The 26,036-nt window shown below is 35.7% G+C and overlaps 1 protein-coding gene across 4 annotated transcripts in view; it reads right to left on the minus strand.

The window, feature by feature from the left end:
- Positions 1–26,036, minus strand: part of CDH8 (cadherin 8) — a 350,974-nt gene that overhangs the window by 58,342 nt on the left and 266,596 nt on the right. For all 4 annotated transcript variants that reach the window (XM_036897785.2, XM_036897786.2, XM_036897782.2 and 1 more), the window contains 2 exons: positions 24,155–24,276; positions 10,293–10,410 (listed from right to left, as the gene is read on the minus strand). In XM_036897785.2, the coding sequence (XP_036753680.1) occupies positions 10,293–10,410; positions 24,155–24,276 (240 nt within the window). The remainder of the gene's footprint in view (positions 1–10,292; positions 10,411–24,154; positions 24,277–26,036) is intronic.

Here is a 26,036-nt window from a genome sequence, read left to right on the forward strand (position 1 = left end):
TCTCCCCTACCCCAAAATGTGAACTCTATATAATTACCTGCATATATTTTAAGTTTTCTTTCTTTGGGTAAAAACAATAATGGATTTTAGATAATTGTCTCTTAAGAATTCTAAAACTTTCTTCATTGAACTTTGGGTCTACCAACATTTATAACAAAGGCACATTCATGTCCACTCACAATATGTGTTTCAGAACATGGTCAAAGTTAGTATTTTTTATTGTTAAGATTAGAAACAATGCATTGAGAAAACTGTTCATATATATATTACTGATATACATGGTATGTTTTATATAAATTCGCTTCCCAGCCCCATTAGAAAACTTGGTGTATGTACAGGTAAAAACCTCCTAAATGTGTAGGACACATTTGTTATGCTACAAAAAACATCCAGAATGGGTGCAGGTACACTCAAAATACTAAGAACCATCTCATTAATTTCCTTCTGGGATTCAAGCAAAGTCTTATGATTATAGAGTTGATGGATCTCCACAAAATGTTTCATAGCGTTTGTCTTTTAAAAATATTTTGGCCATTTCTTATTTATCCTTTAAGTAAACTTACTTGTATATCCAACCAGTGTCTCTTAACTATGACAGACTCCTCTCCACATATCTGTCCTTATTTCTGAGATTTATTCAAGCTCTACTTTTTTGAGATATCTTCCTGATAAATCAAAACTGAATCAAATAATTAAATATCTTATATTTTTTTGTCTCTAGCCTTAGAAGATAAGCAAGGCTACCTAATTCTGAATTATTAGAACCATATGTCATATGTTTATTGAGTTCTTTTGATGTATGGGAATAATTTAATTCTTTAATATGTCCAGAATTCTACCCAAATATGTTGAGAAAGGGAACCTGCAATACTGCAGAAGCATATGTTTTAATAATGTTATCCAGTACTTTAATATGGATGAGATTTGGTGCAATAATTTCTGGTGTTATGATCACTTCCACATGCATTATTTCTTTAGAAAATTGATATAAAAGATAAAGTACCTAGAATGTCCCATAAGTTCCAGGTACTGCCCTTGGCATTTATCCTACGTTCTTTCATTTATTCATCACAGCAATGGTGTTTGAACATTGGCAAACACAGTCTGCTAGAAAGTTAAAAGCCCTGTCCAGAGTCACATCTCCATTAATTGGTGAATGCAGAATTTGTCTGATTTCAAAGTTTGTCATATTTCACTGAATACCGCATTTGCACACTCAGTCCTTTAGAATAGATGAGTCCTCAGCTCCCAGCACTAAGCCATTCATCTTAGGGAGGAAACTGAAGCCCACAGAGCTGTGATCAAGTAGTGACCTTGAGGGAACTTCCAGTGGCTGTCTGGCCAAGTGAGAGCATGAAACTCAGAGACGATTGTGCCCAGAACACTAGCTAGCATATCACAGCTCTGGCAGACTGCCCTAAGATAAACAGCCTTGAAAAGACAGAACAATATACTTAAGGAATAGATGGAGGAAATTCTAGGATGCAACGACTAGGAGGAAAGCAAAGGCGCTGAGTAACCCAGAAAGGTTCAAGGACCATAATTACTATCTTTATCCACAAAGTGCATTAGCCCATTCATTCTGGTGGCACCTTAGGGAACAGATAGAATAGGCAACAGCTAGAAAATGAACCCAGTGTCAAATCTGGAAATCAGTACAATACCATTCTCCAGTCACCAGGGTCCCTCAATCAACATTATACACTAGAAGTTAGCTTAAAAAACTGGTAACTGAGGTATCTGAGCTCACTGTGCAGAGAAGCTGAAAAAGGCATAATCTATATATGATGAGACTTGGATCAAAACTGTAATAGATTCTAATAGACCTGAGCAAAATCACCAGCCCCAGCTCACTGGCGGTACTATGGCACAGCCTACGGTGATATCTGTGAATCACTGTGGATTTGGAAAGAGCTCACCAAAGTGGTTTGACTTTGCAACCAGAAATACAGCATTTGGTTCAACCTACAGGCTCACACATAATGAGGACACCAATCTAAAACTCACAGGGAGAATCAGCTGTCCATGACTACAGAAGTATGTCACCACCCTGATCAACCAGATGTTTTATAAAGGTGAGAGTGAACTGGTAAAAACCTCACTCGTTTTTAGGTAGGGTCTGTTTGCAAGTTGGGTAAAATCTAAGAGGGATCTTTATGACAGTATAGAAGTGAGCATGTCTGATCACTACAACTCAAATAATTGTATTTTGCAGGCTAGCCTATGAATTTCTCCATTATATGACAAAAATCCATGTTAGAGTCTTCCTCTCTGAGAATTCAAATTTGTATGCATGAGTCCTGAGGAGAACAAGGGTACACCATACAGGAGGACAAAAACAGTACCTATTTTATTCACTGCTTTATTCCCAATTTCCAAGGTCATGCCTAGAGCATAGTAGACACTAAATAAATATATGTTGAATGAATGACTCAATGAACAAAGAATAAAGATCTGTTATTGATCACCTCAGAGGACAGTGGAGAAGAAACTCCTTGACTCATGAGTCTGTCTTAGCAGTTACCACAGCGTCCTTCAGAGAAAACAAAGTTCACAGTAATTGTTAAGACTCCTTGCTCTTCTCACAGATGAGGGGAACTGCAATTATTATGAATGATTGGAAATCAGCTAGATAGAAAACGGAGGGAACAAAGGATGTATATTTCAGACAAAGGGAATGAAGAGTAGATTTACAAAATATCATTGATGTTGAATGTTCAACCTAAAGGATGTATAGGGATATAGAAGATAAGAACAACATAGAAGGAAAGAATAATGGGAAATAAAATTGGGGAGATAGACATCACCATCATTGCCTTTTTAAAAATATACCATCATCGAGTTTTTAAAACACACCTGAAGTTCTGTATTTAACATCTAAGAACTTTGTAACTGGCTATCTACTAAGGTCCCCAGCTCAAAAACGCTATCAATCTATCAACTCATAAATATCCTATTTGTGAATACAGGGAGAGCTGTGTGCATGTATCTAGTGATAGAAAACCCAATCCTATGGACACCTACAGTTTTTAGGTGCTCTTTACTTCTGTCCACTGATTATGTTATGATGATGAGGGCCATATTGAAGGAACAACTTAAGTTACCCAAATGCTCTTTGCCATTTCTCCTTTCCCTCTGCTTTCCTGATGGTCAATATTTACAGACATGTTCAACTGTGGGCTCACCAGGCAAGGGGCAGTTGATTAGCATATCATCTGTTATCACCCAAATGCCTTATTCTAGGCTCTTTTTTAATATTTTTGTTTATTGCATTGGGCAGATGAGAGAGACTCAGGAAGCTCACAAAAGTGTAGATGAAGGAGGGGAAGAAGGGAAGGAAACTGATATTAACTGAGTATCTTCAGTTTTACGGAATAACACATTTTGATTGTTTTACTTAATATTCTCTCCAAAACAACATAGGGGTAATGACTATTTCGGCTTGACAGATAATGATTCAAGACTATTCACTTATTTGTGCAGGTCTCACAGATGATAATCAGAAGGACTAGAATTCAAAACTAAATATTCTTTGCTAGGAAACCTGTGCTCCTCTGTATGCTACAGGGTCTCTCTACCCTTTATCATTCATTCTCATTCATCCCAAGTCAACTTTTCAAATGTTTATTTATGTGAGTGCCCCCTTCACTGTTACCAAAATATTTCTCTGCCTCCCCTATCTGCTTTAATAATCCGAGGGATTATTATAACACATGGTATGTGTTATTCAGGTCACATCTTGAGACAGAATGTCACATATGCCTAATGTTGTGTCTATAAAATGCTTAAATTAATTCAAAATGCAAACTTCTGTGCTGAAAGGAGATGAAATGATTGTCAACTAGATTTAATACTTTTTTAGAAAAGGAGAATTTGCATAGACTGACAGCTCATTTTGTTTCTCCATTCAATTTTAATATTTGCTGTGCTTACCAAAAGACAATTGTGCTTATTGGCACCCATAGAATTCCCGCAACCTATTTTTATGCTTGTAAATCAATGATAAATCAGTAACAATATTCTTTAATGGCATAAACAACAAAGTGGTCTAAACAAGACTTGATAAATAAAACAAACATTTTCTCTGAGTAATACTTTATACTCCTCCTAATGTTCAATCGATCCCTTTGTTTTTCTATTTCTCTACTTTTCTTTTGAAGCAAAAGTCTCAGAAAGCAAAATTCTCAAATGAAATGTTCTATTGCCTAAGGCATCATTAAGATAACTAAAATAACTTTAAGGTAACTAATCATGAAGCAATTTATCTCCTGGTTTTTCCCTTTCAAAATTCTTCAGAATTGGTATGCTCTGTAAGGACCAGAAATGATTGCTAGCAAATTGACAGAAAAGTTCTCAATCAATTCATGACTTTAAATAGCATATGGACAACTACACATCTCAAACTATGCCATGTATCTAAATTATATCCCTGGTAGCCAGTAATCTCAGAATCAAATTGTCTCCTACAATATACACTGAAAAAGAAATACTAAGGGCCATGTTATGACTGAACAGAGCAATAATTTTAGGATTTCTCGATATTTGCAAGGGAAATGCTTAACTTCTGAAAGTACTCTTGCACTACAATTTGAAAAAAGAAAAACAAAAAGATACAGAGACTATACAAAATAAAGAGTTTTATAAAAACTACTTAAACAAAGAAAATCTAGCTTTCTGAACCAAACTGTGCAATCATATGCAACTTGGAAAGTGGAAGCACAGATCTGTTATCTATTTTTCTTAGCTTGCACATCATCCTTAATTACAGTTTAAACGACAAAATGAAACATAAATGGCTTTTTATCAACAGAACATTGCTAGGAGCATAAACAATAAATTATGAATTACTGAAGCAGAAGCCTTTTTGGATCATGTATGCATAATGCTGTTCTGCATATTTGGGATCCCAGTTGGACCTCCTGTTTCATGCAAATTGAGCGCTACTTTTTATGATTCAATGTTGGGGAAAAGTGCCAAGGTTTGTATGGGTAAGAGCTGACACCTTATATGGAAAAGACCTCTAGTCAATATTTGGTGCTGAGTGAGGTGCTGTGGAAAAGCTCACTGTGTGAGCGGAGTAGACAGGACCACCACGCAGGAGATGGACATGTGTAGGTGTTTTTTATCATACTCGTACACGTAAACAGTCTTCACTTGTAGTTTAGGTATGGCTGCCTGCAAAACCCAGTAATGATGGGTCTGCTCTAGCTGATGGGCAGCGGTTTTTTGTAAAGGCCCCTTGAGGAAAGAGATGCTATTCCGGAAAGTCCTGTGTTAGTTTCAACGTAGTCTGGTGTTATGGAAGAACCTAAGAGAGGGCTGAGGTGGCCTGAAAGAGGACAGTCGGCTTACCCTCTTTGCTGTGTGGATCATCAGAAAGGCCTTTTAGGTTCAGCTCAGCTTGGCTGGGGCATGGCTGGCATAGGCAGATAAGAGATGGACTCTGTCCTCCTCAACACCTACATCCTGATACAGGAGAGGCGTACATGGGATTCAGCCAGAGAGAAGTTGGAGGTTGAAGGTCAGCTCTTGGCTGGCTTGGGATAGGAGAAATCTACTTCCACTTTCAGGCAGCAAATTTTACTTTTGTTACAAGAGGAATCTGAGATAAGTTAATGTTATTCAACACAAAGCAAGATGGTCTTTTAATTTTTCAGCTTATGGGAAATGATTCCCACAGAGTATGCATGTTGGATTGTTGCAAGTGATTTAAGACAACTTGAGATGCTAGAATGGAAAGTAATCCTAAAAGCTGGAAAAAATTAGAGTTAGCCATTGTGTGGACAAAGCACAGCTCCATTTTGGCAAAAGAGAAAGAAGAAACACTTTCATATTCAAAACTGTATCCAGGAATCCTGCAGCTATTTCTGTGGCTGGTAAATACTTTTCATTCTTTCCCCACCTTCTTGTTCCATTTTTTCTTTCTATTCTAATACCCTTTAGACTGCCCCCATTGCTAATGCATTCTAGTGAGGTTCAGAGTTTTCACAGCTAGCAATGAGGCCACATTCAGAATTACCATACAACATTCAAAACTCAACAGGGTTAAAGCTTCAAAGAGACCTGGTTGAGAATGATAAGCCGCAAGAGATGGAACATAGCATGGAAATTCAAGAATTAGTGGATTCATCTGATGAGGATCTTGTCCTGTTTACCGATGAATTTTCTTGTATGTGCCAGACTATGTGCTGTCAAAGCCCTAGGTTATACATGTCCACCACAGCATCCCTATGGGACAGATAGGTATTGTTATCCTGGTATTACAGATGAGGAAACCAAGACTTAAAATAATTTGTCTGTAGTCTGTGTTCTTACAAGGGATGCTTCTAAAGGCTAAAAAGACATAAAGTACATACTGCTGGATGATGGTCAATCAATTGAAATGGAAACTCAACAAAAGAAAGCATGAGGTAAGATAACTCAGGGCACTTTTACCCCAAAGCATCTACATTATCCAAATTAATTGTCACAGTTATGCCTTTAGAGTGAGGTTTCTATCAATATGGTATTAGTCAAAATATCAGGTATCAGGGCTAGAAACAAAAGATTAGTGTCATCAGGTACTCTGGTTCCTCTGCTACTAACCAAGCTGTTTTAAGTCCTAATTGGTTATCTACTTCTTTCCTTTCTGCAGGCCCTCTTTAGGGAATTGAGCTTTATATTTTTCCTCATTTCTCCATACACACGATTCAAATAGTTCAGGAGAAAACATGAAGACTCCCATTTCACCACACTTTCTGGCAATCCCAAACAAATCTTTTAACTACAGTGTTCAAGCTAGAGAAGATGAGGTTTCTGTAGACCTCAGATTTTCTGCACGCAAGACATTTCTATATCTGTAAAAGGTTCATTTATCTTTCCTGTCTGGTTTTATTTAACTGTTGAGTATCTTCTATTTTCATGGTTAGAATGGAAGCTGATACTGAAATGTGGTTACTAAAACTGCTTTTGTTTATAAACTCACCCAACTGGAAGTTGGAGGCATTGATGTCTGGGCCATGTAATTTAGAAAATCAGGGTACTGTGGTGTTTGGTGTGTGCATGTAATATAAATGACTCATCACGTTTTTCTTCTTTTCTTTCACCTTTATCTGTATTGAAGGTTGCTTTCCTATTCTGGCAGAAATATGATTCTCATATATTCAGAAAGAGAATTATTTGTGAAATCACTCAACTGTAGAGGAGACAAGAGACAGCTAATTTCTATCTCATTTCATCTTTGATTATGAATTAGTTGGCTGAAAATTGCAGAAGGACCAATCTATATAAGAGCGGGGAAAAGATCACAGTAACTTTGAGTTGAAAGACATGGCTGTAAGTTCCTTAGAAAATGCCAAATACTGAAACCATCTCCCTTATAAACATCTAATTAAATAGTGGAAATCATCCACCCATCAATTATGGATTTAGATATATTGACTCTTTCAAAATCTTAACCTTCATCTTGAGGGCTGGGATTTGCAAATCCTGATACTCTCAGGGGAGAAATATCAGTTACTTACCATTTTAAGGTCCATCTTAAGAAAAACAAAAGTTCTACATATGGTTACACCATTTGACTATCTCCCATTTCCATCTTTGAAACATAAAGATTTTTTTGGTTGTTTATGTGTTCTCATCACTAGCAAGAAATGGGCACTAGGCTAACGAGATAGTTATTAATTTATCTACCTGCTTACCTATACATCTCCAACATTTTAAATCTGACAACTTCTTTCTATTACTTTAATTGTTTCTACATGTTGAAAAGAGACAACATTGTTTTTTCTACTGTTACAGTGGCTGTCCAGATGCCAAAAAAGTAGTGTTCTATAGAGCAAAATTCATGAATTTCTGATCTAGGAAAAGCGAAATAGAGTCTAAACTTGACAACTCTATTCCCAACACTGGTGGGTTCATGCTTTATTCTGTGGAGATGTTGAATATTTGGATCCTTATTCTCAAACCACAGAGAACATAGGCCCTGGTTTCCACAAGACAGTCATGGTTTATGGCTTTTCTAGGCATAAGTGTAAGTATAAACAGCAACCTCTTTCACTTAAAAAAATATCCCACTTGGAATAATAAATTATCTGGTCACTCTCTGTAAAATAAACAAACACAATTTGAAAGAAATGACTCATGGCACAAAGAGTGGTCTTTTTGTCCCAAGTCATTTTGCAATACCTGGCACCTTTTTTCTCAATTATTTCATACGAATACATGCACATGCATGCACACATACACACCTGTGAGGTAAGTTACAATTGTAATTCCCACTTTCTACTTTCAAAATGAAACAAGTAATCTTTGTGCCTTTTAATATTCTATTACAGGGTTTATTGAATGTGTGATGGGGCAGAAAGAGATTTCCTAAACGTACAAACTTTTACTTTCTACTAATTCCAAAAATTAGAGAAAACACATGATTTTCATTCACTGTAGGAATAAAATATTTTCTTGACAAAGTTTAGGGCATAAATCGCAATATAGGTAGGTCACAAGGAAGGTAGTACAGCATGGAGAAGACAAGTAATGGCTCCATAGCATCTTACTATGCTGATGGACAGTGACTGCAATGGGGTGGGTGGGAGAGGGGACTTGATAATGAGGGTGAATGTTGAAACCACATTGTTGTTCATGTGAAACCTTCATAAGATTGTATATCAATGATACTTTAATAAAAAAAAGTTTAGGGCTTAATAAATAGAGTACAAAAACTACACTTTCACTGGCACCCCAAACACCTTCTCTTCCATTCACCACATGTTCACATAATGCCTTTGACTGACTGTTCCTGTAACAGGCATATCTTGAAATTGCAGAATGCACAGAAAACACCAAGGACCTCAGTACCTTTGGGATGGGAAAACATTTCTTTGCAGAGAATTTTTAAATATAAGGCATTTATATGCAAAAATAATGTACCTATTAGCTCACAATTAACAATAAACATAGATCACAATTATGCTCAGACTTTCAGCTCAGTTTGGGATTTCCGAGGGGTTTTCATCTTAGATACATCTGTGTAATTTCCATAAAAAGAAAACAAAAACTTGGCATTGTTAACTGAAAAAGAAAGACAATGTGCTTGGATTAGAGTTACTAATGAGGGGAGACTAACAAATGAATACTCCATTATTGAGGGGAAAGAACAGGATTTTGTCTCGGTGTTTGTAATGGTGGAAGTCAGCTAAATGAGTAATATCTATAGAACGACTTTCTCATTTCCTTTTCTGTAATGCAGGCACATTTATCAAAGCATCCCCAAAGTATTAAGTAGCATTATGTTAAAAAGTAGGGCCGTGATATATTTAACAAGAGCCATAAAATGTTAGTTTATTTCATGAAGCAAGTTTTATCAAAATTCACTACCTCCTTGAAATAGAACATAGCAAATAATCAAAACTAATGTCATAAATTCCATCTTACTTTTCTTTTGGGGTTCAGTTTTTATATACACCATTCAGAAATCTAAACAAATGCCTATAGTAAACCCGGAAGACAGCCAGAGACAATACATTTATTTTACTAATCATTCTAAAACAGCTGAAACTAAGACTTAAATGTATCTGAGCTAAAATAAACAGCTAAAAATCCTTGTTAAATATACAGCATCTTTGGCAACAAAAATGTACAATGAGATAGACTTTTTAAAAAATGATCTATGACCTTCATATGTAATAGACATAGTTAAAAGAAACAGCTAATTCAAGTTGGGTTCTGAAGAAATAATGAAATGGATTAACTGTTCTCCTAAGTGAAAGATGTAACAAAAAATTCAGTTCATATTAGCTCCAAAATAATACTGATAAGGAGTGTCCTTCAAGAAGGATTTTCTGATCTAATTTCTATTATCAAAATTGGTACAGGCTTAAGACAGATGCCTCTAATGTGTATCCACCATCCAGGCAAAATTAGGATCAGCTTTCCCTAAAGGGTTGGTAAACATTCAATTAAAAATGAACAACTATGAAGTATAAGTCAGCTCCTCCCCTAACAGATATCTCAGTATCTCAGAATTCCTGGAACTTTCACAGGGGTTAAATCTTATTGTTCACTTTTTAAAGTAAGGTGATTGAAGTATTCCCTGGGATAAAATTAACTTTCACATGAACAAGTTCTTTATCTCTTGTTTCAATATTGGAAAGAGGAAGTGATGTAATTACCAGGCCATTTGGCTCATGCACTAAGTTTTCAACTGCTTATGGGAAAACAAAATTATTTTATTGATATTTGCAGTCAAATAATGAAATCACATCCTATTTTCCAACGTATATTCTACGCTGTTTCACGATGCTACATATATTTACCTTCATTTTTCTTGATGGTAAAATTCGGATTGTTGACCATTTCTGGAAGAAGACTGTATAAGAAATAGTGTCCGTTCTTGGGATCATCTTTGTCCATGGCACTCACTGTTTGAATGACCTGTAACATAAAACCTGACATCAGCATTTCTGATGACATCAAAGGGCTCGAACTGCTTTTAAAGGCTGAGGGACATCCCCTGAGGGGACTGAGACTTTGGTCCAAGGACTTTTTTTTCCTTCAGTTTTCTGAATTGTCATGGATGATTTGTGCCAAGAATAAGGAGAAGCATTCATCATTTTCCAACCTAAACTTTGATAAATTTATATCAAATTTAATTGAATGAAACTGATGAAAATTAAGGTCATTACCTTTGTGTCCATATGGTGTCTGTGGCTTGAAAGAGCAAATTTAAGGATATTGGAAAATCCCACTGGGCAATTACAGGTTTCTTTCCAATTTGAGTCTATACAGGCATCTAGAATGAGATTTGGAACTGTTACAGTGATTGTAAGGGTGGATCTTGGGAGGATTTGGAGGCAAATGACCTAAATTTTGAATCCTCACAACTCCTCTTTCATTCTACTCATCAGATTGCAAATGTTTGCCAAATAGAATGTTCCTCGGCACAAACATCACTGAAACAAACCTTTCTGAAGAGTTGCATCTGTTCCCTCCCCAGTCATGAACACTGTTTTTAAAGCTAGTGGGTGACACATGCAAACAAATGCTTTGGAGTGTACCTGAGATGAATAAATTATAGGGATTAGAAGAATTACCACTGTGCAGAGAATTGTTTGGATAGATACACATACTTGGAATTGGTGCTGGTTGAATATGCTTATTTACTTTGCAAAGCTGCATTAACTTAGTGCTAAGTTGTTTCTTGAGGTGCTGGAGACTTAGCTTAATAATTTATATTTATGATCCTGTGATATTAATCACTTCGATATGAAACACTGGGCAACAGTTAATGTAGTAAAAATTACAGCTTAAACCACTATTGTAAATAACGAAAAGATAATTTCTACAAAATAATGATGAGGAAAAATAGAGACAAGGTGACATCAGATTTGCTATAAAAAAACAGGGAAATGCTCTCTGGTTTATGAAATTTAGAAAATGTAATGACAATGCCTTATTTATGATGTCTGACTAATTTTGTCCCATTCAACTTGGACAATTTCATTCAAAAGGAAAAAAGAAGGATCACTTCTTTTTGAGCAAGGGGTGTTATTACCTTGTAACTTAATTACCTAAACAAGTGTGAGAACCACAATTTAAGAATGTTTTCTGCAGCTCTGGAGGTTTGCATTGTATCAAGCACATGCTGGATGACAAGCAGTGCATTGAGGTTATCTGAGGCATAAATGAAATAACCTCTCAACTTGTATTTCTCAATTTTTAAAATGAAACATATTCTTACTTTGTTTCACTTTTATTAGAGACCCTAGGAAATGTCTTATAATTGTATTTAGTTTGAGTAAAAATACAACAAAAAAAGCACAAAATATAACTCATGGTAAAGACGACCAAGGTCCTTAAGTTGATGGCCTCTGAAATAATGCTGCCTTGATAGAAGTCAGTTTCACCCTGTACTCACTGGGTGACATGGAGAGGTTACTTAACTGTCCCTGGAACTCAGGAAGTTTCTTTGTCTTCCTAAATTACAAATAAAAAAAGGTACCTTTCTCATAGAGTTGTTTTGATTATTGATGTAAATTCATGTCAATCTCTACAGTGTCTGGTTCCTACCATATGTTTAATGAATTATTAGTCATCATTATTATTTTTTATTAGGGTCACTACTATTTATTCATGGCATAGCACCTAGGTACATGTCACAATTTTGATGTCACCCAAACAGGGCCCTGGCCTCATCAGAGTAGATGGGAATATAATCATATTTACTATAGCTAAACACCTAGGACCCTTTACTTGACATTTAAGTGTACAGAGAATGGAGCTTCCTGTTTTATAACATGGGAAAAATCTTAAGTACAAGGAGAGAGCTGTAAAACACAGATAACTCTTTTAGCGATAGCCTACCTGTACAAATACTCAAGAATTTGACAGGCACCTTCTTTTAGGCAGTTATAAAGTACAGTGAGGGAAAAAGTTACTTGTGAGCAAGTGTAACATCCCCTTCTTCCTTTATCGAATTTTGTTTCAAAAGGACTTTTATTCCCAGGTGCTCCTGTTGAAGTAACTCTGGGAAGCATGTGAGCATGTGGGAAGAAGAAGGGCAAAGGAAGAAGGTTTTCGTGATATTCTGAGGTAGAAATCATGCATAACTAAATGCATTCTTATAGTATATTTCACAGATAGAACTCCTAAAAGTAATACCGTTTGTAATCCCTCTATGTAATCTGCATGAAAAAGACTCATACATGCTGGTGAGTACTTCTGAGTTATTGGTTAGTTAATCTACCAAGACCAAAACTAAAGATGCCATAATTTAGCTTACCTGAAGTAAAGGAGTATAATTACCTGTCATACCACATTTCATAAGTTTGGTCTAAACATTACACCTGTAGGGAATGTTTTTCCCACCATTTATTTAAGCCAGGAACTCCTCTGTTAAACATACAACTTATTGAGCCTACTGACCCAGAAAGTTTCAGGGCAGGGCCTAGATGTCTGCATTTTAAACAGTCTTCTAGATAATTCTAATGCATGCTTAAACTCTTGAGTTCCACTGTTCTGAGGTAAGGCTGAAAATTGGTGTTCACACTCCCTTGTTATTGATTAAGAAAGTTTGTGTTGTCAGGCTCGCATCAAGCTCAGTGCATGAAGTGTTGGGGAAAAATGATGACATGGTGAATCTTTAAATCAACTTCCCCAAATCCCATGAACTGGCTATAGTTAAGACTTGGGTTTAAACCATTTTCGACACTTCATTTTATTTTAATGCAGGTGGCCACTGTTGGCAACTTTATCTCACAGTAGACACCAGGCTCCATAAAGATGGTACATGAGGTAGATGAGTATTACACAATTGACAACAAATGGAAATAGCTCTCTTTTAAAGTTACAATAGGAATCCCATTAGGTATAGAACTCTCATTAGTTATATGATAATCAAGAATCAGGCAGAAAAAGCAGCCAATGAACCTCAGCATTTTAGGTTTCCAGTAATGACATTTTTTATACCAAATTTAACAACCTGAATAAAATCCCAGAAGTCTTTGTATACTTTCTGTTCTTTTTTTTTTTTTAACAACTTAGTGTAAAACCAGGTACATTCTATTCTTCTATGAAGTTTATCTACAGTTGACAGATTTCAGCCTTTTTAAAAATCACTGGAAATAACTTAAAATGATTCCCAAGTAGATTTTTGGGCTTTTCAGTTTCCTTGATATAATTTCATGAGAAATGTTATTTTCAATAATTTACAATTTTTGTTTAGCTTTGGCTGAAACTTAATTTTCCTTGCCACCTAATACTTCTAATTGGCTCACTTGCAATTCAAAGTATCTGATACATAATTATATTGTCCAATATTTAAAAATAAAGTCTGCGATCTGTCCTAAGGAAACAATTCCAACCTATAAAAAAAAACTGCAAAGTTGTTTGTCACATTTTTTATCACAGATCCTACAAAACTGAATACAACTTCAATTTCTGAAAGTAAAGTACATGTTATAAATATGAGACTGGATGTAATATTACAGAGTTTAAGAGACACTATAGCAATGTAAAAAATCCTTGTGTATATTAGATTTTTTAAAAGCAGACAAAAAAAAAAGTAGATGCCTGGTAGATCACTTGAAGGACTTTATGCTATTAAAATGCATCAAGATACCCATGCTTAAAAGGCTGAAATTTTCATTGATATAGTAACATCTGAATACACTTAGCTTTAAACAATAGAAGAAAAAGGAACAGATTTATTCAAGGAAGTGGATCTTCACACAGATGATTCTATAAGCACACTGAGTAGATGGCAAATGAAAACCACGCACATTTCCCACTGCGAGCTTCTGTGACATCAGTTAACTGTTAGTAATTGAACTATTTCATGGAAAGATACAAAAATTTCTGAAGCAGTCAAAGATTTTTAAGCCTAAGAATACAACATTTAGTTCAAATATATTTCTTTCTACCAGTAAAGTTAGGATGCAGTTGGAAATCTAATGTTTGATCATTTACTGTGAATTAATTTCAAGGGAAGGTGACCACTAATATACATCTCAGAAAAACAAAGCATATCTGGGATGTTGGAATAAGGAAATGAATTTCAGAGCCATGCTTGGAATTCTGTGGGAGCCAATACTGTTCTATTTCTTGAGACTACTGATTTGAAGTCAAATAACCTTTTTAAGGCATGAAACTGGGGAAAAAAATAAGAGAACTGTGGAACCATATCACAATTCTGACTCAGTTTTATTAAGAACTATTAATTGTTTATCAATTACACTATACCTAAGTGGGACTGTTTTTATTTAGGAGAGTTTATTAAACTTTAGGCTATTTTACATTAATGCAAAATATTTAATAGCAGTAGGGTATCACTGCCATTATTAATCCTTTAAAAGGCAAGCAGCATGAAAATAAATACATTTCTGATGATCAGATCTGTTCACAACCATAAAACAATCATGGGATCTATTGTAATATGCCCTATGAGTTCCTGCAGACATTATTCATTGATTTGTTCTTAGGTGCCAGCCATGATAACATAGGATGATATTTTCCCCTTCACTGAAGTTAAAACAGTGTCTGGCATATGGTAACTGTTGAATAAGTATTGTCTAAGTGAATAAATGACTGGATGAACACATTATGTCAGGCATGTTTCAGTATCATCATTAATTCTTACATAACCATGGGAGTAGGTAAAAGAGACTTATCAGAACTTCAGTGCATCAGATATCTCATAAAACATCTGATCCCAGACATCGCTGGTAACAAACCACCTATATCCTCCTGCCCTAGTATATCAGGCTGCCTCAGAATCCTGTTGCATTCATACATTCTGTACATATACTGCAATTAAATTGGGGCCCAGGCCTTCAATATTTTAGAGATTGCAGAAGAATGAACTTATCTATCCTTGCTGCTCTTTTGCTATGCTTCCCAGGTGTAAAGGTTCCCTTCTGATTCTGACCGATGGCACAAAAATGGAGATTTAGAAATCATAGTTCTTACCAAGTGTGGGCAAGGTGAGAGAGGACTATTCTGTTGCAACTTTTGGAATATTTTCCAAGGCTTCTGGAATACACATCTAGTCTCCAGGGACACTCAGCAGTCATAGCCAACACACTGTCTGCAGTCACCGCACACTGTCACTTTCTCAGGTAAGACTTACCTATCTTTTTTCTTGGCCAATCTTTCTGTTGTGATACAAATTGCAAGGTGGTAGAAAAGGAGGGAATGAGAGGACAGAAGTCAAAGACGTGTGGAAAGCACAACTTGATTTGTGGTTTTCTATTTATTCTTCTGCCTATGATTGCCAATTTATTTATGATTATCAATATTACCGGTCCTGAAATACTGACTTTTGTTACTTAGAGCTTTGGTTTTAAACTTAGAAAAGGAAGGGGTGCATCACAGGATTTAAACCTTTCAGTGCAAAAGTGAAACTGTATAAAATTATTTTATATATGCACCTAAATAAGGGGAAAATCCATAGCTTTTATCACAAGATCAATGGTTTTAATGACTAAAGGAAACAAGACAAAACAGGTTAAGAACCATTTCCTAAAAGAGAGGCCCTTGAAAATAAAAATTATGCATACAAGAGAAATTGTTATAACGATAACTTTAATAGAGAGGAAATATAGAAATTTGAGAAATTATGTTAAAATTCACACAATGACCCAATTTCCCACAACTATTTCACAACTGTATAATATATAGTTCAAATATAAGCACTGTTTCTATCCATTTAGTGGCTAGCTCCTGGATATGTTTTTATAATTTGCATGGCAATCCAGTATCTACCAAGGTGTTTCTTTTCCTGCCCAAAGTGTTACCCCATGTCACATATTATTTTGCATTAAAAAAACTCAACTTCTGTCTTTAAAACATAGTAGATGGCAATTCAGACCATGTATCTTATAATTCTGACCTATAGAAAATATAACAGGATGTAGATTAGATTTTATAACTCTCTGTTAAACACTGTGAAGTCCTTGGTCCTCTAGGTAGAACCTGGGCTCTATGCCTTCATAAACCCAAACTTCTGATAGTTTCCTCTGTTTCCGTCTTTTTCACTCCCCTTTCCTTTCCTGAAACTAAGTTGAGGTAAAATCATACAAAGCAAGGTCTCCTAAAGAGTATGTTTAGTTAAAGTTTGTATTTTCCAGCTTCTCCTATCTTCGACTTTCTTTTGCTGGACCCTATAACATTTGTGCGTATTTTATGCACTTCTGAAATGATCACTATTTTTTTAAAAAGAATTACTCCATCACCGGCTCTGCTTTGAAAAGCTCATTAGTAGGGAAAAATCCACAGTTTTTAACATAGCGTAGAAGTCTCCTAACCTCTCCATCTTCTACTGTATTACCTCACAGGAAAATTTCCTACTGCTTCTTTAAAATTATCAACATTACTTCCTAGGCTGAAAATGTATCCTATTCTTTATCCTTCCAGAGCAAGATTTTTCCAACTGGGTTCCATTTACCACTTGTTCTATAGTTTTCTCAGAAGGAAATTTGAAAGATTTTGTAATCAACTATGTTTGGGAAATGCCAAACACCACATAGCCCTCTGGTGATTCATATGTATTAATAAATGCAAGGGGATCGTACAGTTAAAACAAACAGAAGATAATGTTGTTTAACTTTGTTTAATTCAGTGCTTCCCAGCCTTATTAAGTAAAACACGCTCACACGCACACACACTACACCAGACCATGTATTGACATGCTATGCTACACCCTACAAGTTTTTTTCAGTCACTCACTTTGAGAAATGCTCCCTTCTAAAACTCCCTCTGAGTTTTAAAGGCCTGGAAGACTGTCAACCTCTGTTGTGGAAGTATTGAATCTATATAGCTTGGTAGTTACAGCACTGTTTCCATTTCCTTCTCTGCCCTTCCAATAACATCAGTCTCTCTTGGTACCAGGTCTTGGCCAATTTATGTCACTAGCACAAGCCTTGGCCTAACACCTCCTGCTCTCTGGTGTCAATTTTATTTTTTTCCAGAAGGCGATGGCTGTAAACATGGCTTCCAGGAACAAAGGGAAAGAAGCCTGCACGTGCTTCCCTCGCTTTCATCCTAAATTCTCATTCAGTCCCTTGTAGGTTGAAACTAAAACAGATAAAATGCATCAGTCTACAATAGCCCAAGATTTTTAGATAATCTTTTGTACCATTTCTTTATACCAATCTCATATAGGTGATCGGAAAAAACATATGGAATTTGGAATCATGCAAGAGTTTCAGCCAAAGCATATAGAGGCTGCAAGCATGACTTCAACAGAGATTTAGATTGTACGTGTTCCCATAAATTGACTCCAGTGTATTTGAAAAAACTGATTCACAGATTCATATGGGGAGGAAGAAAGTGCAAGCCCTTCCTTCACCCTTAACAAATAAAATACTTATGAATTATCAGAGGAAGAGTTATTCTAATACAGGGAATAGATTGTCCTCTGTTATACTGACCCACTTAGGGGTTATTTATAGTGTTGTGCTCCAAATCAGAGCTCACAGTTATAATAACAGCAGCAATAAAAACAATAGGAACAACACTAATAAAGTAGACTTTGCTTTTCAGACTATAAGACTAGTTAAATATATACTACTAACAACTATAATTACTTATTGAGCACCTGCTATTGAACTAGATATTCCTAAAATATGAGAGTTTAAACTAACAGAGGTTAAGGCCCAAGGTCATGAAACTAATCTATGGCAGAGCTGTGGCACACTTCAATTGTTCTAGTTTTAAAACCTTCCACTTTATTTTTTACTTAAGGTTTTTCTTCTGTCAAGAAGTTGTGCTCTAAAAGTTATACTTCCATTGCTCTAAAAGTTATACTTCCATTAATGACTGTCTTGAAATATGTTTTTGTCATATGGTTTCTTTAAATATTGTTTTATGCTTCTGCTAATTTGCCATCTCCTTACTCCACCCAAAATAAAATGAAAATAGTATCTTATGCATTTTGTTGAGGCCATCAATTTCATCTGTGTTAAAATCAATCCTCTCTCCCTCTTGTGTATGCAGATAGATCCTGAAAGATGCCTTCTGGCAGAAAAGTTAAAATTAAATCTCCTATATTTATTGTTTGATGAACGTTATAAAATGCCATAATCTCACATCATTCTTTCACATTTATTAGAAAAAGACCAACAGAAACTAAAACATAGAGGAACAAATTCATTCATTGCTGTTGTTTATCAGGGAATAACTTTTTCCTTTTCTTATTAAGGTTTATTTCTTTTCACTTAAGGTTTCGTGGAATGTTTTTGTATAAAGCGTGCAATTGGTCATGGGAACTGATTTTTCTCTCTTGAAAAGTGCTCATTCTTGATCAGTATCTTATAGTTATCATTGTTTTTCTAAGAAGCATGTCACCCAGGCAGTGGAGTTTCAAAGTCGGCTTCCGTGGGAAACAGTATGAGTTCCTAGAAAGGGCAGAAAGTGGGACTTCTTGCACAGATTAGATTGTCCTCTGTTTGAAACCTATCTTTACCATTTTTCACGGCCTTACGGAAGACCCTCATTCTTTTTCAGTCTCAGCTCCCCTCTGTGTGAGAACTGTTGGCATCACCGAGCTCCCAGAGTGGTGATGTTGATTACATGTTTGATGTTTATACATGTTATTTCATTCACGTAAGCACACAGCTTTGTGAACACCCTCTCCATCGCCACTGCCACCACCTGACACCAGGCATTATCTTTTGCAACTCCAGCCTTCTAAATGCTCTTCCTGCTTAATTGTGTGTGTGTGTGTGTGTGTGTGTGTGTTGTGTGCAGATTTTATTCAAACATAAAGTCTTTTCATCTCATCTTATTCTTATAACATCCTTATTATTACACCTGCTTATTCCACGGACTGTGCTCAGCCTCAGATGTCTTCAATTCTTCAAACTACCAAAGTCTTTCTCCTCAGGGTCTTTGCACAAGTTGATCCTCCTAGCTAGAAGGTTCTTGCTTTCTCTTCTTGTGTACCTTGCCCTGTCTCATTTTTCTTTTCTTTTTTCAGTTTCGGCTTAAGTCATGCCCATTTAAAAAGTAGCTGTCTCTGACAATGCTATATAAAATACATCTTTGCTTTTCCTTTGTCCCCTGCTGTGTGATTACATCAATGTTTCTTTCAACCCAATTTTCAAAATGTATATTGTTTGTTCTTTCTACTTTTTAGAAATAATCCATCTTCCTCATTAAGTTCCATGAAGAAGAACACTTTTTATCCTTTTTACATTTTCCCAGGTCATATCATAGTACTTAGCATCTTGTAGATGCACAGTAAATATTCTTTGATTAGTAGATGATTTTTCATTTGAAGAGGTCAGCTGGTGCACTGTCTGGGGGTGAAGCACATGCTACCAAAGTACTCTGAGGAACTGATTATTGAGATGTTTGTTCCTGCTGAATGAATTGAATTAGAACAAGGAGTTTAAAATACTATGAATCTTCATTACATGCCAAGCATTAGCTAGATACATATCTAGAAACATAGATTATTATTCTTTGGGGGAACCTGTGATATTCCCAGAATAAGCAACCTTTATATTGCTGCATTATCAGTCAGATAAAGAAGGAATTAAAAGAGGTTAGCCAAACATAATTAACTTGATGCCAAAAAGTACATCTCAACGTCTATAGATGGCAATGAATTTTGAACTATAAATACTCCATTTGATTTATTTATAGTTACAGGGGGACGTTCCTTCCTGAAGGAAAAAGCTGAAGTAATCTGTCACCTAATTCTCAAACAATAAATATTCTCTGAGACTAAACAAGAGACCTTGACTCACACCTAGAAATACAATATTTTCACTTCCACTCCTGTATTAATAAAGCACCCAGAGCAGATCACCCTACTTCTGCAGGTATGGTGAGCAAGAGGTTAGCATCTAAAACAAAAGCCTAGAGAGACCCTAGTAAGGGAGTAAGTTGTAGAACAAAGTTGTGGGAAAGCACTCTGGCCAGCATGATCACTGAGGTTTTCTATACTTATCTTTGGTTTGAATGTGGTGTTTCCATGTGTAATGAAGGAAGACATTTGTTTCTCCATGTGTTATCTGTTCCTCTACCTGTCCAGCCAGATTACCATTCTCTTTAGAAAAATCCTGGTTTAGCCCCAGCTGCCTCGGATTCAACAAAGGATAGAGGTTTCCTGTCTCTGGTGAGACATGTCCTAAAGAAGCCTTTTCATGAAGAGAGCTCCATCCCCCCATCTCTTCAGCCTCCTTTCTGCCCGGAGGATTTGAGGTGTTTTCTTGCACTTCTATCATTTCTAATTTTATTACATACTTGACAGACAGAAAAAAAGACTACTGTTTAGGATGTCACTTGCCACTAAATCCCCAGTACCTAATCAAGTCCTGGCAGGGAGTTTGTGTTGAATAAGTATTTACTGACTAACTCAAACCTACCATCCTATTAGACACATGAACTGTCTGTCATATATTTTGCTTTCTAATTAGGAAATCCTTAACCCATATCCTCATTTCTGTCTTGACCATTAGAGGGGAATAAGTGAAAAGAATTTTTTATACATCCTGTTGTACTGATGGTCAAGTAATGTGTAGACAACTATATCATACCATCATTGAATTGGACACTAAAAAAGTATAGCGTCTTACAACTTTTGACAAATCACCTTTAACTACTGGGGAAAAATTGATCAAAATAGAAGTAACTAGCAACAGAAAACACCAAATTAACATTTAATAATGTAATGGAGGGATTATTTCAAATGATTCTAGTCAAAAGGGATTCGTGTTGATTTTGTATAAAAGGGACTGTGAGCTATTTCTCTCTGTCATAGACGGTCGTTAGTCTCTTAAGGAAAGAAGTTCAAAAATGTCATCTTTCACATCAGAACCATGAGAAGGTGGTTAGAAGCAGGTATGATTTCCAATTCTACTTTCAAGGTGAACCTATGGCAGTTTTAGCTCAGATACCTCACAAACTGGAGATCTATGCCTAGAAATGAAGAAGATGGCCTCCCTCCCTCATCCTTTTTTTCTTTCTTTTTAAAAAATTCTTTATTTAAATTAGTCCAATTTAGAGGAAAAGAGTCAAGCACAGCAGAATTCTCTATGTTCATGTTCATATTAGTTTTCATTTGGTGAGATGTTTTAAAAACATATTTTTAAAGGCTCTCTCCATCCAGAAGGTTTTTACAGATGGTTGTTTTTTCTTAATGCCTCGTCCTTGATTACTGCTAAGGATCACCATCTCCCAAGAAGCTGATTTCCTTCAAATTTAGCTTCAAGTCCATACCTTCCAGGCAAACCAAACATTTCAAAGTCACCCATACTCTTTTAGCTGAGACTGTAGTAAAGCAGACATTACTGAAAATAATGAAATGACTGAATTTAACGATAATTCAGTTTTCAACAGTTGTTTTTCATGAGTGTGTGATCACCTAGTAATGAATATTTTAACTTCAAAGTGAGTCACTGGTTTGTGTGGTATTATGAGAGATGATCGAAAGTGTATCTATGTTGAACTTAATATAAATGAACACTAGTGTGGGTAACAAATATGAATTTTGGATAACATTAAATATAAAAATGAAATACTTGAGTCATTAAAAGTGACCTAGGAATAATGTAATGAATCAAACATGAATTCTGACTAGCACAAAGGATTCAAGGAATTCAAGAGTTTGAACAACTACACATATATGAACCAGTCTATGTCCAAAAATTATACTGAACAAAGATCTCATCTCTTTGTGTAAATATGAACTCTAATAAACAGGCCTAAACAGATTCATTTGAGGAAAGATAGTGCAGTGGACACACACACAACATAAACACTTCTTCACAGAATGAGTCATTCACTTTGATTTGCAAAAGTCATAGAACAAAGAATCAACTTTTCTTTTATTTTGATCTTGCAAAGAAACGGTGATGAAACAATGCATTTTTTTCTGATATGAACTGCTGAGGAATCATTAAAACCTTGGAAACAGTCAAAATCCACAGGGTAAACCTCCAGATTCCTAGAGGTCCAAAGGCATGCATGTCAGTATCACAAGTGAAGCCAATGTGGGATTTTTGAAATATCAATGCCATTGACTCTCTGAACTCATGTGATGAGTTTTGCATGAACAATGGAGTTTTATTTAAATTCTAAAGCATTTGACAGATTATTCACGATCAAAAACAGTTGGCTTATAAGTCTGTGATTGGCTACATTACCCCAACAATGATCTGCCCCATACAGCCATATCCTTGAAACTGACCTGCATATATTTTGATCAGACTCTCTGCCAACTCAATCCACGAACAACTTAGCTAAATGATATTTACTGCCAAATACATATGCATACATATATACACACTCCATGCTCAAAGGATCACAAATGAAAATGCTCAAAAGATATGGCAGAGGGCAATTCCACATGATGAAATTAAGAAGCACTTAAAGTAATGTTAGAATATTATTTAAGAAAGAGCATATTGCTACTAAAGGTGAATATTTTGATTATAATAACATTTATGATATCTAAGTGTTTTAATCAGTGTTATTATTAAAATTTTAGCTTTGTGTGTGTGTTGTGTGTGTGTGCATGCACATGCATGTGTATGTGTCTTATTTTGGTAGAAGGAACCAATGCTAATCCTTCAGATACATGAAAATAGTCTAAGGGAAAATGTCCACTGTTTTATAGGTGGGTATCACATTGATCTTTTGTAATATTAAATACAAGTATAGAGCTACAGTGCTATTCCTTTCTTTAGGTGGGAAAACTCTGACTTTTGTCAGGTAAGCTGCTCAGCAAATAGTAAGTTTAATTCCTAACACCCACAGGAGGCACAAGAATAGTTAGATTAACAACTCCAGTGTCATGCTGTCAGCTGCTGTTTATTTAAATTAAAATGTCACCATCCAGAAATAAATTAGGAAGTTGAAAAACGATAAATTTCTTAAACATACAGTACTTTGGCACCTTGTTAAAATAAATCTATTACATTTGTGTTTCTGAGAACTTTACATAGACTATTTCCATTTTGACATTCAGAGCATAGCAGGTTTTGTTTTTGTTTTTGTTCCTTCTTAGCTTTCTTCCTCCCTCCCTCATCTCCCCTCCTTCTGTTCTTCCATCTCCGTCCTTCCTTTATTCCTTCCTCCATCTCCCTCTCTCTGTCTTTGTTTTCTCTATCTACGCTACATGAGATGAGTAAAAATAAAAATGTCCCATCAATACACAATTATAAGATGCTTCACTAGCCTGTCTAAAACATGTTGTTCATCTTATGTTTATCTAAATATATCTACATTTTTACAGGTTTCAAAATTCACTTCCTGCTACTCGTTTTTCAGCTTCCCTATTATTGGTTATTTCTATGTTTGCTATGAAACACACCTGGTCCCCCTTTGAGCTTTTCTCGTGCTTCCTGACATTTGAAGGGTAACGTTTTGGCCCTATCACTCTAAGACCTCCCCTGATAATCGTCCATATCCTGAGATATTTTAAGACAGTTATTTGGCTCTGGGTACTCGGCACAGCAGGTTGTCCCACAGCAGGAGCCAATTTGGTCACAAGTAGGAAGAAAATTAGCATCTCTGAGAGAAAAATACTCCCTCTCTGTTCCCATTTGGATGTGTCTTGCCTGTTATTTTGCAGATCATAAACGATGCAAATGCACACTATAATGCAGGTTATTCAAAAAAGGAGACAGTTGTATACAAACATATTCAGCATTAACAACATGGAGATATTTACTTGGCCAGGTTTTCCATTTTCACATAAAAATGCCTCATACTCGGATGCGAATTCAGGGGCGTTGTCATTGACATCCAGCACTTTAATAGCAACAGGTACTCGTGATATCTGACTGTGGTTCCCTATGGGAAGGAAAAAATAACGTCAGCATTGAGGGTATTTCATTTTACCGTTGCAACTCAACTTTCTTCTTAAAAGCATGTGTGTGTTTCAACTTCCATTAACTAGAGTGTTTATTAACATGGTGATTATGGGATCTGACCATTCACGAAGGAAAAATAGCAAGTGTTTGTTTAAAAAAGGTATGTTACTATTCCAAACAACACTTACTGGGGCTTAGCTTGATAAAGACCATCTCTGAATAAATTGGAAGAGGTTTCCTTGATGAAGAAAGCTTCATTTTATCGATAAGGTCCAGTATACAAAGGAAAAATAAATGCTGTATGCAACAAAGATTTATCTCTTTGTTTATCCTGGGTAGAATACAACCAATTTTTGTGCTGTTATGTGTTTGACCGGCTATATATTGAAAGATGAACATCAAAAACCCAGCAAAAGGCCAGACCCAAATCTTAAAGATGGGGAGTCATATCTTTTATAACTTTTATTTTTTCTATTAGAAATTAAACTTGGGATCTTTTTGGATAAGTCTGAGTCATTTTAATATTGTCATTTTCATAAATATTTTCATCAGTGTAAACAGATAATAATCTTCTAATCTTTCCAGGTCAATTCTAATAGCAGAGAACTTAATACATAATCCTTAAGCCTTAAGTCCTTAAATTTAAAAAGTTACACACACACATCCATACACACACACACAGAAATCTGGTCCATTAATACACTGCTGACTTTAGCCATGTGATGATTCTTCATTTGTAATAAATACAATACAGTTTGACTCTGACTGTCCCATGTAATAATCTTTTGATCTCTTGTAAATTATCCAGAATGCACTGGAGATGGCCAATTATTTATCTGTGTTTCTGTGGCACTGAATATTTATAAGAAAGCCAAAAGTGGATAAGTGTTTGGCTTTTTAATATGAAGAAAGAGACTTGTATTTGATATATCAAACTCTCCTTTTGACAACTGAATAAATTCAGACTTCTAAAATCTCCACTCATTTTTTCATTAACTGTAAAAAGTATGTCTAAAGCACACACCAATAATTGAGGCCATGTTATAAATTTATAGTTGGTTAACCCCACTGGCAATGCTACAATGCTAAAGATTTGAATTCAGTTAACTACCATGGCTAGGCTTCAGTGTTCCAATGCGATTAACTATGGATAGATGAATATTATCCTGTGGAATTCCAACCACCTCAGTAATGGAACATCACCTCACTTCCCCCAAAAAATCAAGCCAATGGCCTTAAATGGCTCACCTGGTATATCCTTTCTCTTTTACTATTTTATGTTTAATGAATTAATTCATTCTTCACTCAGAGTGGAACCATGCACCTCCCTAGTTTTGATGGATGGGACAGTTCAAAAAAAGTGTAACTATGACCCAAAGACAAGAAAATTACATTTTCTGCTTTATCTACCTACAGTGGATAAATAGGTATAAGGTATTTGAAGTAAGGTATGTTTATATCTTCAAAGATCTACATCTCCTTTCTAGCCTGACCATGAGCTGACTATCAGCTGCTGGAGAGTAAAAGGGAACAGGGTCTATGTCAAATACACAACATCTGAAGCCCCAGCTTTGCTTTCTACTACCTACATGACCCTAGGCAAGTAATTTAACCTCGTTTTTTTTCCTAAGGAAACTGAGATTCAAGAGCTTAACACTTTATTTATGGGATTGTTATAAACATTAAATGAGAAAAGATGGAAAATAACAGATAATACTGTGCATATAAGTCAAGTGCAGT

Source organism: Manis pentadactyla, chromosome 15 (genome assembly GCF_030020395.1).
Source record: "Manis pentadactyla isolate mManPen7 chromosome 15, mManPen7.hap1, whole genome shotgun sequence".
Classification (NCBI taxonomy): domain Eukaryota; kingdom Metazoa; phylum Chordata; class Mammalia; order Pholidota; family Manidae; genus Manis; species Manis pentadactyla.